The sequence below is a fragment of the Poecile atricapillus genome, chromosome W, assembly GCF_030490865.1.
Source record: "Poecile atricapillus isolate bPoeAtr1 chromosome W, bPoeAtr1.hap1, whole genome shotgun sequence".
Classification (NCBI taxonomy): Eukaryota; Metazoa; Chordata; class Aves; order Passeriformes; family Paridae; genus Poecile; species Poecile atricapillus.
In genome coordinates, this window is record NC_081288.1 from 83,467,047 (window position 1) to 83,482,152 (window position 15,106).

At 38.3% G+C, this 15,106-nt stretch overlaps 1 protein-coding gene across 1 annotated transcript in view; it reads right to left on the reverse strand.

The window, feature by feature from the left end:
* Nucleotides 1–14,567, reverse strand: part of LOC131592502 (mothers against decapentaplegic homolog 2-like) — a 102,157-nt gene extending 87,590 nt beyond the window's left edge. The window contains exons 1-2 of the mRNA XM_058864052.1: nucleotides 14,498–14,567; nucleotides 2,739–3,031 (exon numbers count right to left, since the gene is read on the reverse strand). Of these exons, the coding sequence (XP_058720035.1) occupies nucleotides 2,739–2,974 (236 nt within the window). The 5' untranslated portion in view covers nucleotides 2,975–3,031; nucleotides 14,498–14,567. The remainder of the gene's footprint in view (nucleotides 1–2,738; nucleotides 3,032–14,497) is intronic.
* Nucleotides 14,568–15,106: the final 539 nt, after the last annotated feature.

The following is a 15,106-nucleotide window of genomic DNA, read 5'->3' on the forward strand; positions in this document are numbered from 1 at the left end:
TGCTGTGCAATGCCAACACCCACTCCATCTGTTTGCTTCTGCTTTCTCAGAACCTCTATTAGTCTGAATAAGAAGTTCTGTTAATTACCACATGAGCGGCTTTTGCATAGCACACAGTAACAGCCTCAGTATGTAGTCATCTTGACAAACAGCATAGGAACAGAGCAATCCTAATTCAACAGAATTATCAATGACATACAGTAATATATAAAACGCAGATTTCTGAAGAGGCAATTTAATACAACCTTTGTCCAAGCTCCTCTCAGTTTTTAAAAAAAGGCTTGTAGGTGTTTAGTTGCTTTAGGTTTCAATGATGAAAAAGTATACTGGAATTAAGTACTGTATCAAACTCTCTGGAAATCTCCAAGGGGACCAGAAATTTGTGAAATCACAAAAGAAACTTCTGTTGAGGAAATAATGCAACAGGGGAAAACAGGAACATCCCACATTTGTCAATATCTACACTGAGTATTAGTAAGTAAATCTAAAGGAAGTTCAAAAAACCCACACAAAACCAAAAATACCCCTCCCCAAGCAAAACAAGGTTTGGAAAGTTAGCCCAGCTGCCACATCACAACTACATCACAGCATCTTGGCACCTCAAACTTTCTGTTGACTAGGAAGGAAAAAAGTTCCAAATTCAGCATTTTATTATTTATCCTGACTGATCTGCAGATCTTTAAGACATTCATTAAATAGGTCTCAATCAGCAGTGTTAACTTACTAAATCCAAGAACAAGAATCTCCAGAAGTCATTACAGTACTGAGTTGACATTTGTTATTTCCTGGGAACCCAGACTCCTGCTATCAAAGTGAAATAATATCAATAGTCCAAAACCTAACAATGAAACTCAAGAATTCTGGCAACCCTGATATAATCTCACTCCTTAATACCAAAGCCATTTCTTAGTTTAAAATTAAACCTTGTACAATTGCCAACATCACTTCAAGAGCTCTCTAGCTACTAGCTTACTCCTAAGGTAGTTAAGAAAAGTAAAACCTAGGTCCAGTACTTCTTACAGCTTACTGGAAGATAGATGAGAACAGTATATCACAGCCCAGCAAGAACTGCTGGTCACAACATGGAGGCTATACAGAGTATCACAGCTTTGTATTCTGTTTTAAAGAATTATTTAGTATGTCACACAAAAGGTCAGGCAAGCAGAAGAACATACTCAATGTACACTAGGAAAACGATATATTAGCATAGTTTGTATCCTCTAGAAAAATTAGACAACTGTTCTTCTCAAATACCAATATTTACTGCCCCAGTACCCTTGCAGGAGAGCTCTAGAAGATAGATACACATTTTGTATCAAGTGAATCTCTATATGGGATATTTAGCTTCTGTCATATGAAGCACCTCACAATTAAAGCATTTTGTCTTTTTCATGGTAAAGACTTGCTAAATACATAGAGTCATCTTATGTCAAGTCGAGAAATACATACCCCTACAGGTTCCAATCTTAGTCTACTGATATACACCAAGACAAGAAAGAGCTAATATTTTATTTCCGATTGTTTTCCAGCCAGCAAAAGGAAGAAAGCAGAAGGGAAACCCAGAGAATTTTGGAACTGCTCTAGGGAAGAAAATACAAGCAGAGGGCAGCATTAGAAACAAAAGGTGGATAGAAAAGAGAAAACACAAAGTAGTCATTTATTCAGAGTATACTCATGATTTTCCCAAACAGCTGTGTCAAATCTAAAAGAGAACACTAGAACCATTGTAAGAGCTATAACATATTTGATATATAGAAATCATTAGTGACACCAGTCAAACCTAGTTTATGCTATGATTAATACAAAGTTTAAAAGTAGTTGGGATGAATGTGCTAATAAATCATAATAATAATCATAATAATAATCATAAACCACATGTGGTTTCTCTCCCCCAGAAATTATTTTAAGTGTCAAGGCACTAAATGCCCAAAATATTCCCATGTCACCAGATCCTCTTTTTCATAGAAAAACACACCTGTGAAGTGATTTGATACTTGTGTTGCACATAATGAACTTGCACATGCACCTTAGAGGTATTTCTGTACAACATGAATGGAAAATACCACATTATACTTACAAACATAACCCTTGCCCCTCGCACAGCAGTTGCTATGAATTAAGTTGAGAAAAAGGGATAGAATGCAAGTTATTTACCTAAATGTATATACATAGCAGGAGTGGAAGAACAGTTCTAGAAATATTCCAAGTTATTAAATAAAAAAGCATTTACATTAACCAATAGCAAATAATTAAAATGGTCTTCAGACAGTGTGCCTCCAAAGATAAAAACTTCAAAAGGGAGAATAGACACAGTTTGTACAATTTAACTGAAATTACCAGACAAAACAGAAAACAAATAGATGACTGAAGTGTTGACCAAGGAAAAACTAGTCTTACTTTTAAAATGAAAGTTCAAATATGCCCCTCTGATTATAGACAGTGTTATTAAATAAAACCATAAGGCAGTGCTATAAACTAAGAACTGTGCTAGGCACCACCAGAATACACAGAATTTGAATCTAAGTAGCAATGAAAATTGAAACAAAGATATTATTAGAAATTATAACTTTACAAAGCATGTTATAAGCAGGCACTATATAAAACCAAAATAGGTCTTAAAGAATTTGTAAAGAATCAAAGCTTGCAACTGATTTTTTAGTCATTTGTTCAGATAGCCTAAACATACATTTACTTATTTCCTAAGTGGTTGTAACAATTTCAAATACAACAGCACTTACCTTGGAATTGTCACACATTTTGTACTGCAATTCTGAGTGGTAATTGCCTTCTCAAGCTCATCCAGCTGTCCTGTTTTCTTTAGCTTTTTGACCAAGCTTTTCACTGCTTTTTCACACCACTTTTCATCCTGACCATTCTGCTCACTACCAGCAGCCCCTCCAGAGCCACCAGCAGATTTTTTCCATCCCAGAAGTCTCTTCACAACTGGTGGAGTGAATGGCAATATGGATGACATGACTTTCACCAGACAGAAGACTCAGCAAGCAATAAATTAGAGATTCCCTTCCAATCCCTAAAAACACAAACCAAAACAGACATTAGCACTGAGGTTTCACATGAAACAAATACCTTGCTTTGGACTTTTTATTACCAAATGCCATAGGATCCTGCATCCTAAAATAAGTCAGATAAATCTACATAAAGGTTAGGTACTTCAACAATAAAATTCAAATGCAAGTTTGCTGCAGACTCTTCAACAGTTAGCACAGACTAAGGTTACTGTTGGATTGGACATTTAATTTTTCCTCAAGTCTTTCCTGGCTAAATCAACTCCAGAAAAAAAAAAAAAAAAAAAAAAAACAGGTTAACTTTAGGCTAGCTTGGCACCTAGGCTGGCTGGGTCTATTAATTTATTAAAATTTTCCACAAGTGATATGTACATTCTGCCCATGTCCAAATTAATTTACCAAGCAAAATTGTGTTTGAAATGTTATTTAGTCACAACAGCTTGACAGAAGTTTTCCAACAGCCAGCCATTTCACAAGCCTTTTCTCCTTGTTTTTCATGCTTTAAATAACTAACAACTTTAGTTCCACTGGGGACACCAATTTGAAATTCACTTATAAATCTGCTAATAAGCTTATTCCCATCTTTCAGTCTAGAATTTAATGGCTTACAGATAATTAATCTTCTCAACTGGCAGTGCTCAAAATCACCAAGTCTTTTAAAATTTATTAAAGGATAGTTAAAAATCTTAAGTTTGCAGATACATGGGTAGTAGAACTGACCATTTTTAATTTTGATAGCCTTTCAGTATCAACTACCTGATCAGGATGTTTATATGAAATGAAATATTAAAAGATATGCTAAAAGTTGGACTATGTTTAACATTCACTACGACTTGCACTTCAAACAATTTAAAATAAAAATTATGGCAATTTAGAAAAAAAATCTTAGTTTTGGAGCTTCTATTAGACTAGTTTGATGTATTAAAATGTAAGCCCCAAACCAACCACATTATTTCAGGCAGACAGCTGTTAGAAATTGCTCAAGTACATAATGGTCTTATGGATAGAAGCATGGCATTGAAGTAAAAAACAATCTTATTTCCATGCAACAAACTCCAGAAAGTTCCCTTACTTCCAAGCTGTATAAATTAGTTGTCAGCTGAAAAAACCTTGTTTTAGCTAAAACTTAACACTAGATTCAGTCTACTCAATTTGAGCTTTCAAGGCAGCTTACATGTCTCTACATTCTGTACAGGTACACACCTCACTTCTATCCAAAATACACCAACTTAATCTTACTGAAGTTTCCCATCTGCAAAAGAGCATGGTTGATTTGGGATACTTCAGGCAACAGTATTTATGGCTAATTTATGTCTTGTCACATCTTTGCAGTTTCACTGAGAGCCAAGTCAATAGACACTAGATTATATTCTACAAGTAACTTTAAATCGTAACTTTTCAACTTCCGCAAAACAGAACACTCAGTAGGCATGACATTTCAGTTTCGACTAAATTATACCTCCATAAACCAGCTTCTGAGAGCACCTCAAAACACAGGTGAAGCAAGAAATGTAGTTTTCTTGGATCTGGGAGACAGAGGTTCCAATTAACAGGGACTCAAGATTAAGACTGGGAATGTTATACAAGCAATTCAAAATAATCTATCCTAAATAAGAGAATCATAGAAATTTTCAATTTAAACACTAACTAGGACACTCAGGGTATAGTTTCATAGGGAGGCAAGCCAACCCAACAGCTTCCTGCCACAGGAAGCACAGCCCTCCTTTTCTTCCCTGTGGTACCACCACCACTACCACCTCTGAATCTGTACTAATACCTTTCCACAAAGACTCAGCTAGATAACCAAGTAAAAACTGATCCATTTAGGGGTGGTTTTTGTTTTCTCTTTTGCTGAGTTAGTTTCCTTTTAGGTAAACAAGTTGCAGCAGCTCACACAGAGTACTGTAAGTACTCCAGCTGATGTCAGGGGAGTTACAGGAATATGTATGGAGGACTCCAGTCCCAGCCTTCAGCAGCCATTGTAGCATTGACTGCTTTGCTGGAAATGCAAATCTGGGCATATACTTTTAACTTAGATAATTTATTTTGGTGGCAAAGCCAAATAGGCAGTCTTACACTCCCTTTTTCGCATGTTCTTAACTGTTCACAAGCCGGGAAGTGAAACATGTTAGTCCCCTAATGCAGTACACTGAGTAACTCCAGAAGGCTTGCATGGCCTCTACTGTTTTAACACTCACACACTAGGTTTCTGAAACAGGAAATAGCAGTCACTCTGAGTGTTATAAAGACTTCAATATTTGAGCAAGGCCAACATTAGATCCTCCAGAGGCATACGCAAGAAATTGAAAAAGACCAAATCAAAGAAGATAACCTCTTCTGCTTTAAGGATTCCATTTTAAATACTAGCAATTGATGGTATAATACTTGAACATTAAATTCAGTGTTGAAAGGTGTGGGCAACCAAGTTCCACTATCACTGCTTATCCAGACACCATTTTTTCTCCCCATCTATGGAGTTTGCTGAGATATAATATACATATTTCTTGTTTAGCTTCAAAATTCTTACCTTTCATTGCCCCAGAATACTCCTTTGATTGTCAGTCTTATAAAACACTTCAGTACAGTCTCATCACCAAGGTAAATTGCCTATTCTTCCAGACCCTCTAAATATTCTCAATGCTTTTATCCAATTTTTCAGCTTTACAATACTCCTTGTCATGAGGTGTCCAATTTTGCAGTCTTCTTTCCTTTAAGAATGATCTATGTATCATTTTCTGTATTCCCCGGTGTTCTTTTTTTTTTTATCCAAGATTTGCCTTTCTGCTTCAAATGCACATTTAAATAATTTAAGTCTTGCAGCAGGAAAGAATTTAGAAGCCCCATACATTTCAGTTTTTCTGTATATTTGAACTCTCACACTATTTTGAAATACTCAGAGGAGGAAAAAAAAAATCATTCTTTTCCCACTTCCAAAAGACTCTAAGCTCAGATATAACTAATTGTAAATTTCCAGATACTATACTTAGCTTTAACCAGTTCCCTTATAGACGTGTGCTCATCCAGCTTCTCAAGAAGCTGTCAGTGTTTGATCTGCTACCCGAGTGAAAAGTAGCTTTAAAAAAATATAAACCACAAAGGGATACACTTAAAGAGCTCTTTATTACAATGACTATTACAGCTTAGCATCTATTGAAAAAAAAAAAAAAAAAAACACAACAAAAAACCCCCACAACATATACCACAGCTGCAGACTAAGTCTGGGGAGGTTTAAATGAGCTTCTTTCTAGCTACTGTTTTGCCATGTCAGGGATTTGCCAGAAGTATCAATAAGAATTTCACTAAGTTACTTCAGTAGTGGCCCTGTATCTTTCAAAGGGTAAGCAGAGAAAATATGACACAAGTAGGAAAGGACTTCATTCATCTTAATACTTCAGCCAATTGTGATGACTACTCACAGGAGAGCAGCACTGCTCCAAGCCTAGAAGAGACAGTGTAAAGTGCAAGGCACGGTTAGGTTGAATTATGAGCAATTTAGATAAATGCAAATTATGCAAGGGCAAAGTAGCAATAAAGAAATTAATAAAAAATACCCTACTCTGCCAGGAGTACATCCAGCCTAGCACTCCATCTCCAAAGGTGGCAAAAGGACATGCTACTCAAGGAAAGCACAAGAACCTGGCTCTTTTCTGAGCCTGTTCTCATAATTCTTCAGCACCTTAAACTGTTACAGCAGTAAATTAAAAGCTACATGCCTACCCATTCCCTTTAGCAGCCATTTATGTACCTCCTGCCCAAAAATTCATCTAACCACTTTTTGAACCTGTCTCTACAACCTCGTGGCAGACTGCACCAGAATTTAACGGCTCACTGTTTAAAGAACTACTTTTAGCTATTTATCATCGTTTTAGTTTCACAAAGTGCCTCTTGTTCTACTGTTGCAAAATGTGGAATATGTAAAATTTTCTTAAGAAGGGATGTTCTTTGATCTTTATATACTTTCAAGCCTAATCAACAAGAAGGGACATTTAATCCATGAAACAGGGAGCAACTAACAAGCTCTAAGTGATGTCCAGGTGTTACAAAAACAAACTACTTCTTGGTAGATTTGCCTTGTTAAGGTTTAGGGCTCAACATGTTTCAATGATCTCAGACCTAGGGGGAGGTTAATAAAGCTTGGCAAGAAAGATGTACCACTGATAGTGGACACAAAGAATGCAGAATTTACAGGCCACAAGGACATTTGGCAGACCTCCCAAGATAAGGGAGAAACTAATAAAGCCAACTCAGCAACTATGCTGAATCAGCTCCGATTGGGTAAAAAGTAATTCTGGCAGGGGGAGAGCACAACCACAGACTCACGAACCACTGACCCAGGAAACCCACTGACTCAAAAGAAGAGAAAGACTGAGTATGCAGAATAATTACCATTAGAAGCAAGGGAATCATTAACCAATAGAAGATAGAATATTAATTAATAAGAGAACTATCTAACTTGTAGCCAATGAACACTAATTCCTTTGTTTGCGAAAATGTATATATAGTAAAAACTTTTAATAGTTGCTATGCTTGATTTGTAGAATACCACTGAGCACCCAGGCTTGTGCAACTCTGAAATAAATAATCAATGTCTCCCTCGAGTGTGTAATTATTGGCTTGTTTCACAACAGGTAACAAATCTGAATTTTGTGGACAACGCTACCGCTGCAAGCTTTGCTGAAGAACTGTTTGTATTCATCTTGTCTGCAAGCTTCATGATTCTGTACATTTGAATCACATCCCTCCCTCAAATGGAGGGCTATTATCAGCCTTTTGTCACAAAGAAAGTATCTGAACACAGCTCATACAGTTTGGGATGCTCCTCTAGAGAGATGCCAAGCCTGAAAGCTTTACTACTTCAATTAAATTACAAATACTCAAATACACTGCCTAAGGACTTGACCTAAAGACCACAGAAAAATTATATCAGTTTATGGTTATCTTCTCACTTATCTTTTTTGTCATATTATCCTAAAGCTCTCAACATTATAATTTAAATAAAAAGCACAAAGACAGAGATCTACACCTCATGAGGAACTGGACATAGAAGGCAGAGTTCATATCTGGTGCTGAATATCTGGCAGGAGCTCAAATAAAAAGGAGGAGCCCTACACCTGTGTTGTGTTCTAAATATCTATCCCGTCTCAGACACCATGTTTATGGTAATAGATTTAGGACTCACTGTTGCAGCTCATTTTTGAGCAGCAAATCCCATTTCAATTAATTAACTGTAACTTTTGCCTTCAAATTGATACAGTAATATAGGTTTTGATCTTTGTTCCTAAAGAATCATCCTCTTATACACTGGCACTGTTCATACTAGCCTCTTGCTAAAAACATTCTAGTTCTTTTGTCTTGTAATTTTCTTCATTCCCCCAAAAAAATAAAATGCTTTTTCCCCAAACACACCCAGAAAATAATCTTTGCCAACAATACAAAAAACATTTCCTCATTGCTAAATTGGCTGCAAATTAAATACATGCTAAATATCTAATATCCCCTCTTCCTTGCCATGTTTTTTGTGATTTCCTTGAAGTCTACAATCAACCATCTCAAAAAAAATGAGTACTCATTTACACCCTTTGCTTTTAAGGATTTTTGTGTGCTTCACAATCATTCTTTTCACTGCCTCTTCCTTTGCTCACTCTCTTCTACTGAGGCCAAAAACCACAGCCCAAATCTAATTTTTAATTCCCATGTACTATTTCAAATTTCCACTACAACACACCAACATACAGGGACTCTGAGGGACTGCAGAGAGATTTTTAAGACCCCTTTCTGAGCTCAACTATAGGTGAACTATTACTATCAAGGCAGCAGTGCAATACATAGCAGAAAACTTACACTGTTTTATCCCTTTCCACATTCTCTGGATTGTGCCTTAAAATTGCAGCTTTGAATACTCAAGGTGCACTCACTGTTAGCCAAAGAGGTACAAGAGTTTCTTTAGACTGATGGAACACATGCTGTTATTCCAAACAGATTAATACTGGAAAAGCTACAAACTGCCTAACTCTGCTGATATTTATTTCATCTCTGCCCCCATAGTATTTCTGCCTCTTGATGCACACATTTCTATAGTGTGTCAAAAAGTGTCATAGTTGGCAGCTTCTAAAGTCACAGCTTGAGTCATCTGCTATTTATTACATTCTACTGTGGTTCTCTGGAACAAGTATTAAATATTAAGCCCATTATCTCAGCAATAACTAAGCATAAAATACAAAGTAAACCTTAAAGACAGCATGCTATCAGACTAACATCTTCAAGATAAATTTTCCTTTCCTGAGTATCTGGAACATACTATAAACACACTGGTGCTACCAAAAGTATCAAGTGCTTTCTGGCTAATTTATTCTAAAATCTTATGCAACATATTTCATATCAGCATGCTTATTCATCTTAAACTTGAAAATAAAGAAATCTGATCTTAGTTTTACTAGAAGAACTCTGTCTTAGAGGAACTTCATTTGCAAGAGCGATTCTGAAATAAAAAGGACAGATATTAAGCTCCTAAGGAAAGAAGATCAAGGAAAATAATTAGTGGTATTTGGGAGTCTACAAGCTCATTTCCTCACAAATTTAGTACCATTTTGGATATTTTTAAGGCAATTTTTTTTCATTACTCCTGGAATTTGGACAAGATTTTTTATCAATTTCACCAACTGCACAATGTTTCAGATCTTTCAGAAGACAAGGGTATATCCACCCTTTCCCTTCACATGTGCCCCTGTGATATTACTGGTTTCACAATAAAGTGACATTAATTGAAGCATAGTCTATTTAAGGAAGAATCAAGACCTTAGGTTAAACAATAGTGGGAGTTGAAGTTTTAAAAGGCATAGCTTATGCAGTACTTGCATGTCTCCTATATTAAATCAAAGTCATTAAGACTTAGAAAAACAATATAACAAGTATTTCATCTTGCATTAAACAGAAGAAAAACCAAAACTAATTTATTGTCTGCTTCTCGATCCTTCAGGCTGTGTTATTCCATCCAAGGAAACAGTTTATTCTCTGTGGAATCTGAGAAAGTTCTCCTCCATGTTAATGATCTCAACTTGCAGAAAACCTGAATTCTGCATGAACTTCAAACTAAAATCAAAGCCAGTTTTTTCCCTTTCAGATAGAATACACTCCAGTTAAATTACACAGCGTAACAGACAAGAGAAGACATTTCACTTTTATTGCAGCCACAATCCCTCCTTTCGCAATTCCATAAGGGCAAATTCTTTTTCTACAAATGAATATTAGACACCTGGTTTTGTCATTCTGGAGAAGCCCAAGCCTACTGTTACATACACACATTTCTGAAAAACAACCACACAAGAAAATGAGATGGTGCTCATCTTCTCTCATATTTCAGTCCTAGTAGGACAGCTTCAAGTATTCCCTTACTGGGTTTGGGGTGTTAGGGTTTTAGTTTTTTTTGCTTTGGAGGAAGGGGAATGCAGCCCTACTGAGCAATGCCCTCAAATCTAACTCCCAGTTTAACTTTTCAGCCAATTAGGCCAGCAGTGGGGAGTGGCTCTGAAGAGCTTCCTCCCAAGGGGCGCCATCTGGCCAGCTCACAGCCCAAAGATCCAAGGAGTAAAAAGCCAAGGTCCTGGTTGAGCTTGGACATGAGCCAATGAGGCAGGCTGCTTGGGATCTGGGGGGACAGGAACAAGGAAAATTCTTGCTCGGGGTCAGCTTTAGAATGAGAATTTCAAACGTGCCTACAGAGACTCAATATGCACAATTTTTAAGTATACTATGGTCTAGTATTGCAATGCATCTTGAAACTGGATAATTGTAGTACCTTTATATAGCTCACTGAAAACAGAATTACCCACCTACTTTGAAAGTAGACTTTTTTCCTCTCACTCTCTTCATGAAATTTGGTTATGAATCAAATGAGAAAAATCATATTTCTCATACACAGAACTAAAATAAGCACAATCATGACATTAGGAAAGCTTCGAAGTTGGATTTTTTTAAAATTACTAAGAACTACTACAAATGACATTGAAATGTAGTAATGAAAAGCTATATTGCTATTAGAAAATTGCACTCTATGTAACACATTTATTCATGGTATACTAAAATTGCATGCAACTGGAGACACAAGAAAGATGTTAATTTTACTAACCTTTGATGAAATCACTAATAGGACTGAGGTATTTTAGCAACTCCCCTAGAATTGCAAATGAGGAAAATTGCAACTAGTCAGCCAATTAACCTGTCTCTGCAAAGCAGCAAACTTCTTCCACTTAGTGTTATGAATAACCTAATAATATTGCTCCTTAAAAGGCCATAATAGCCCCACAAAAGCACCACTCCAAACCACAGCAGCTTAAGCCCTTACCTCATTAATTTTGACTAAAATTTTTCAAGTGTAACAAAGTGTCAACTTCATTATTTTAGAAAATAAATATTCCTGGGCTAAATTGGTCAGGAATATTCACAGAACTGATTATCAGGTACCTAGGTACTTGTTTCAGATTTTATCTGTATAGCTTAGCAGCTTCTCCACTAAACCCCAAACAATTGCATTTAACAATTAGTTAATGCAAGATCACTATCAATACAGGCCAAACAAACATTTCTCAAACAATCCCCCTTGTTAAGCAGAGTTCACTTTGCATAAGCTCATATTGTTCCTGTGTAATTAAATCTAGCTTGAGCCCCAGACTAAACTGATAGGACACCCAGGAACAGCTCTCTCACAGTCTCTTCTTGGTCTAACTTGACCACTTATGGCTGCCACCCATCATAATAATAAAAAGTCACATGGAATGATGCCTTACTGTTTGTAACAGTTTCTCTATTGAAAGTGGAGAGGAATGTTTAGGAAGGTTTTCTGCAGTAGCCCAGAGTACTGAACACAGGGCTGCCTGTACTTCCCATTCTATTACAAAAAAACCTAATCCCTATCACATGATCTGCAGCAATTCAGTTTAACAAATCAACAGTTATAAATATTTTGGCAAAGTAAGCTTAGGTATTTTTTGCCTCTCAGCACACTTCACCATCAGTTAATGGCTTTTATCATAAAGTCATTAAATCCAATCTGAAAAGCAGAATTTACAGCTCGCTAAGCAAGTCAGGCCCATAAACGGATGCTTTAAATTACAGGGCATTTATATGCACAATCATTAAGGCAGCACTGAATACATTTGAAAGCTCAAAAATACTTCTGATAATAATTAAAACTTTTGTGCACTGTTCTTTATACAAACAAAACATAGGAATTCATTTCAGTCTCAAGCAGAGATCAGATTTGTTATCCAGGCCTGTTCTCACAGTACTTTTATGGAAAAGGGATTGAAGAGGTGGAAACAAGTTCTTTTAAGTTGTGTTTAGTAGCAGAGATTTTTTTGGAGCTCAAATAAACTCAGTTATATCAACTGGTGCTCAACACTTCTGAAAGATCAAGAACAGGAAAACAGAGGACCCAGAAGGGGCTTTCATTTGGAGATTCACTGTAATTATTTGATTTTGTTCATGAATCTAGCTTCTGGGTGGAATAAAATAGATTCTACACAAACTCAGCTTCTTCCATAAAGAAAACTGGATCTTCAAACACTCTCATTCCTTTTCGTGACTGTCAGTGTAGTCTGAGTCTGACCCACACAACTGCAGAACAACAATCAACTACCAGGTTACTCTATTAAAATCACAATATGCTCTTAAATATGTGCTTAGACTTGTCTTTGAGTTAGAATTTAAGCCACTTTAAATAAGACCCTCCTCTTTCTCTTTTTAAAGGCATTTGTAACTAATGCTATCTTTCATCATGATAATGCTAAATAAACAGGGGGACTTCACAAACCTCCTGTTTACTTACATTCTCATTCTCCTCTAATTCACTAGTTTGTAAACATTAAAGTTTTAAAGCTATACCTCAGAACAAACACACAGTCAATATACTCACAAAATGCAAGCTCCAACACTGCAGTGAAGCATAGGAAGGAAGAATGATATTGCTATATAGACTAAGGGAAGCCTTTCACTTTAACAAGAGGGGGTTTTGTTGGTTTGGGTTTTTTTTTTCAGTTTGGAGAACAGAGCAAAGACTAATCAGTCACTAGAGAGTCCAGTCTCCACAGAAATAATGTCACAAATAATTCTGAAAGTACAGCTCTCCAGGCTAAGAGGAGCACTTAAAAAAAAGACAAATTTGCTGTTATGTGCAGTCTCATAACAAGCTGTTATTATAAACTTCTTGTTACATATGGAATCTGACTCATTTATAACCATGAACTGTGATAACATGAGCCCTACACAGGTTGCAGCATTCACTAGCACTATTTTCAGAAATAATTTGATGGTAAACCCAGTAAGCAAAACTTTTTCTTAATGCTATCCACTTGTTTGCAATGGATTTGAAAAGAGCACAACACCCCCGTTGTTTTTTTTTTTTTAGTCAAAAACTGTGACAGACAAACAAAAATACATCAGACTAGGCTGCAGTATGAATTCCAGCTGTTCAATTCAACAGCTTTCCAAGATTATCACAAGAGCTCTTCACTCACCCACTTTTTAGCCATCTTTTATTTCCCCAGAATGAAGACTAAAAGACTAGTGTCACACTTTTTCTTTTCCCCTCCACCTCCTACAAAAAAATTACAAATAGGAATTCCACAAAATTACAAAAAAGAACTCTGCAGTAACACCAACTACTTGCATTTATCACAACACAACTTTTCCCATGTGCTTATCTAGGTAGATGACATACTTAACAGATGATGTTTGTTTACATCTTACAATGCATGGATAGCCACAGTACTAAAACTAATACCATGAAGAAAATCACTAATCAATTCGCATATACATGTCTCATGTAGACTGTATATATATCACCTCCACGGTTCTGGAATACACAAAAGAGCACTGGCTGAAGTGAAACCTTGCAATCCTAAACACTTCTTTCCAATTTGCTTCTAGCTTTCTCCATCACCCCGGCACGAAGTCTTGCACACCTAACCTCTGTAAGAAAAAAAGTCCAGGCAAGAGAGGGAGGAGAAAAAAAGCATATATTCTTTTTTTCCCCCCTCCCCTCATACACACAATGAGAGCGCAGGCCAACCCTTCCCACCTTTCAACACCCCACGCCGAGGGCTATTCCGGCGTGTGAAAGGCGGAGGGGGTGACATCAACACTCCCCGCCCCGGCCCTACTTCCTAGGAGCAGACCCTGGGAGCAGCCAGCAGAAGCCGCCACCCCCCCCCCCCCCCCCCGTTTCCTTCCGCCAGGAGAGGCAGCTTCCCGAGCCGCCGCCGCCAGTGGGGCCCACCGCGTCTGTTTGCCACCCTCAGCGCCAGCAGCGCCCCACCAAAACAAAGGGGGAAGAGGTGTGCGGGGAAGCGGGAGTGGGGAGGAGCCCCCGTCTTCCGCCGGGGCCAGGCCGGGCCTAGTCAGCCCATACGCCGCCGACGGGGCACTCCTTCCCACAGCGCAGCCGAGCCGCTCGTCGAAACCACCCCAAAACCAACCTCCTCCTTAGCAAGCAGCCCAGCAGCCCTGCTCCCTCAGCGTTGCTCTCCCTGGGCGCCTGCCCTCCCCCCACCCATTGGCTCCTGCCCAGACCCGCCCACAGCAGTAGGCGGGGAGGCGGAGCACTGGCTCGGCCATTCGTCACTTGAGAAACAGTGGTCTAGGATTGGGCAACAATTGCCAAGGCCCGACCCCAGCCTCCGATTGGCGGATTGAGCCGCCAATCGAATGCACGCGGCCCGAAAAAAATAAGGAAAGAGAAAAAAAAGACGCGAGGCGAAGAGAGATGGATCCGGCTGGGCGGGGCGGGGCGGCGCTTATTGATCACTCTTCGTTCCACGTGCCCATTAGGGGTGGTTGATCAAGAAAGGACAATCGGGGCGGAAGTTCGAGTTACTCGTAGGCGCGCAGCCGCCGCTGCCGTAACATTCCGCGCCGGGAGCAGGTGAGAACTGAAAAAAGTAGTTCGCTGTTTCCCGACAAAAATTACCTCAGGAACCGCAGCGGGCCCGCCACGGTGACACCACCCCCCGCTCCGTTTATCCGGACCTCCTGCCTTCAAGCGGCCAACAAAGCCGTAACTAAATCGAGGTTTAAATGTTCCTTGG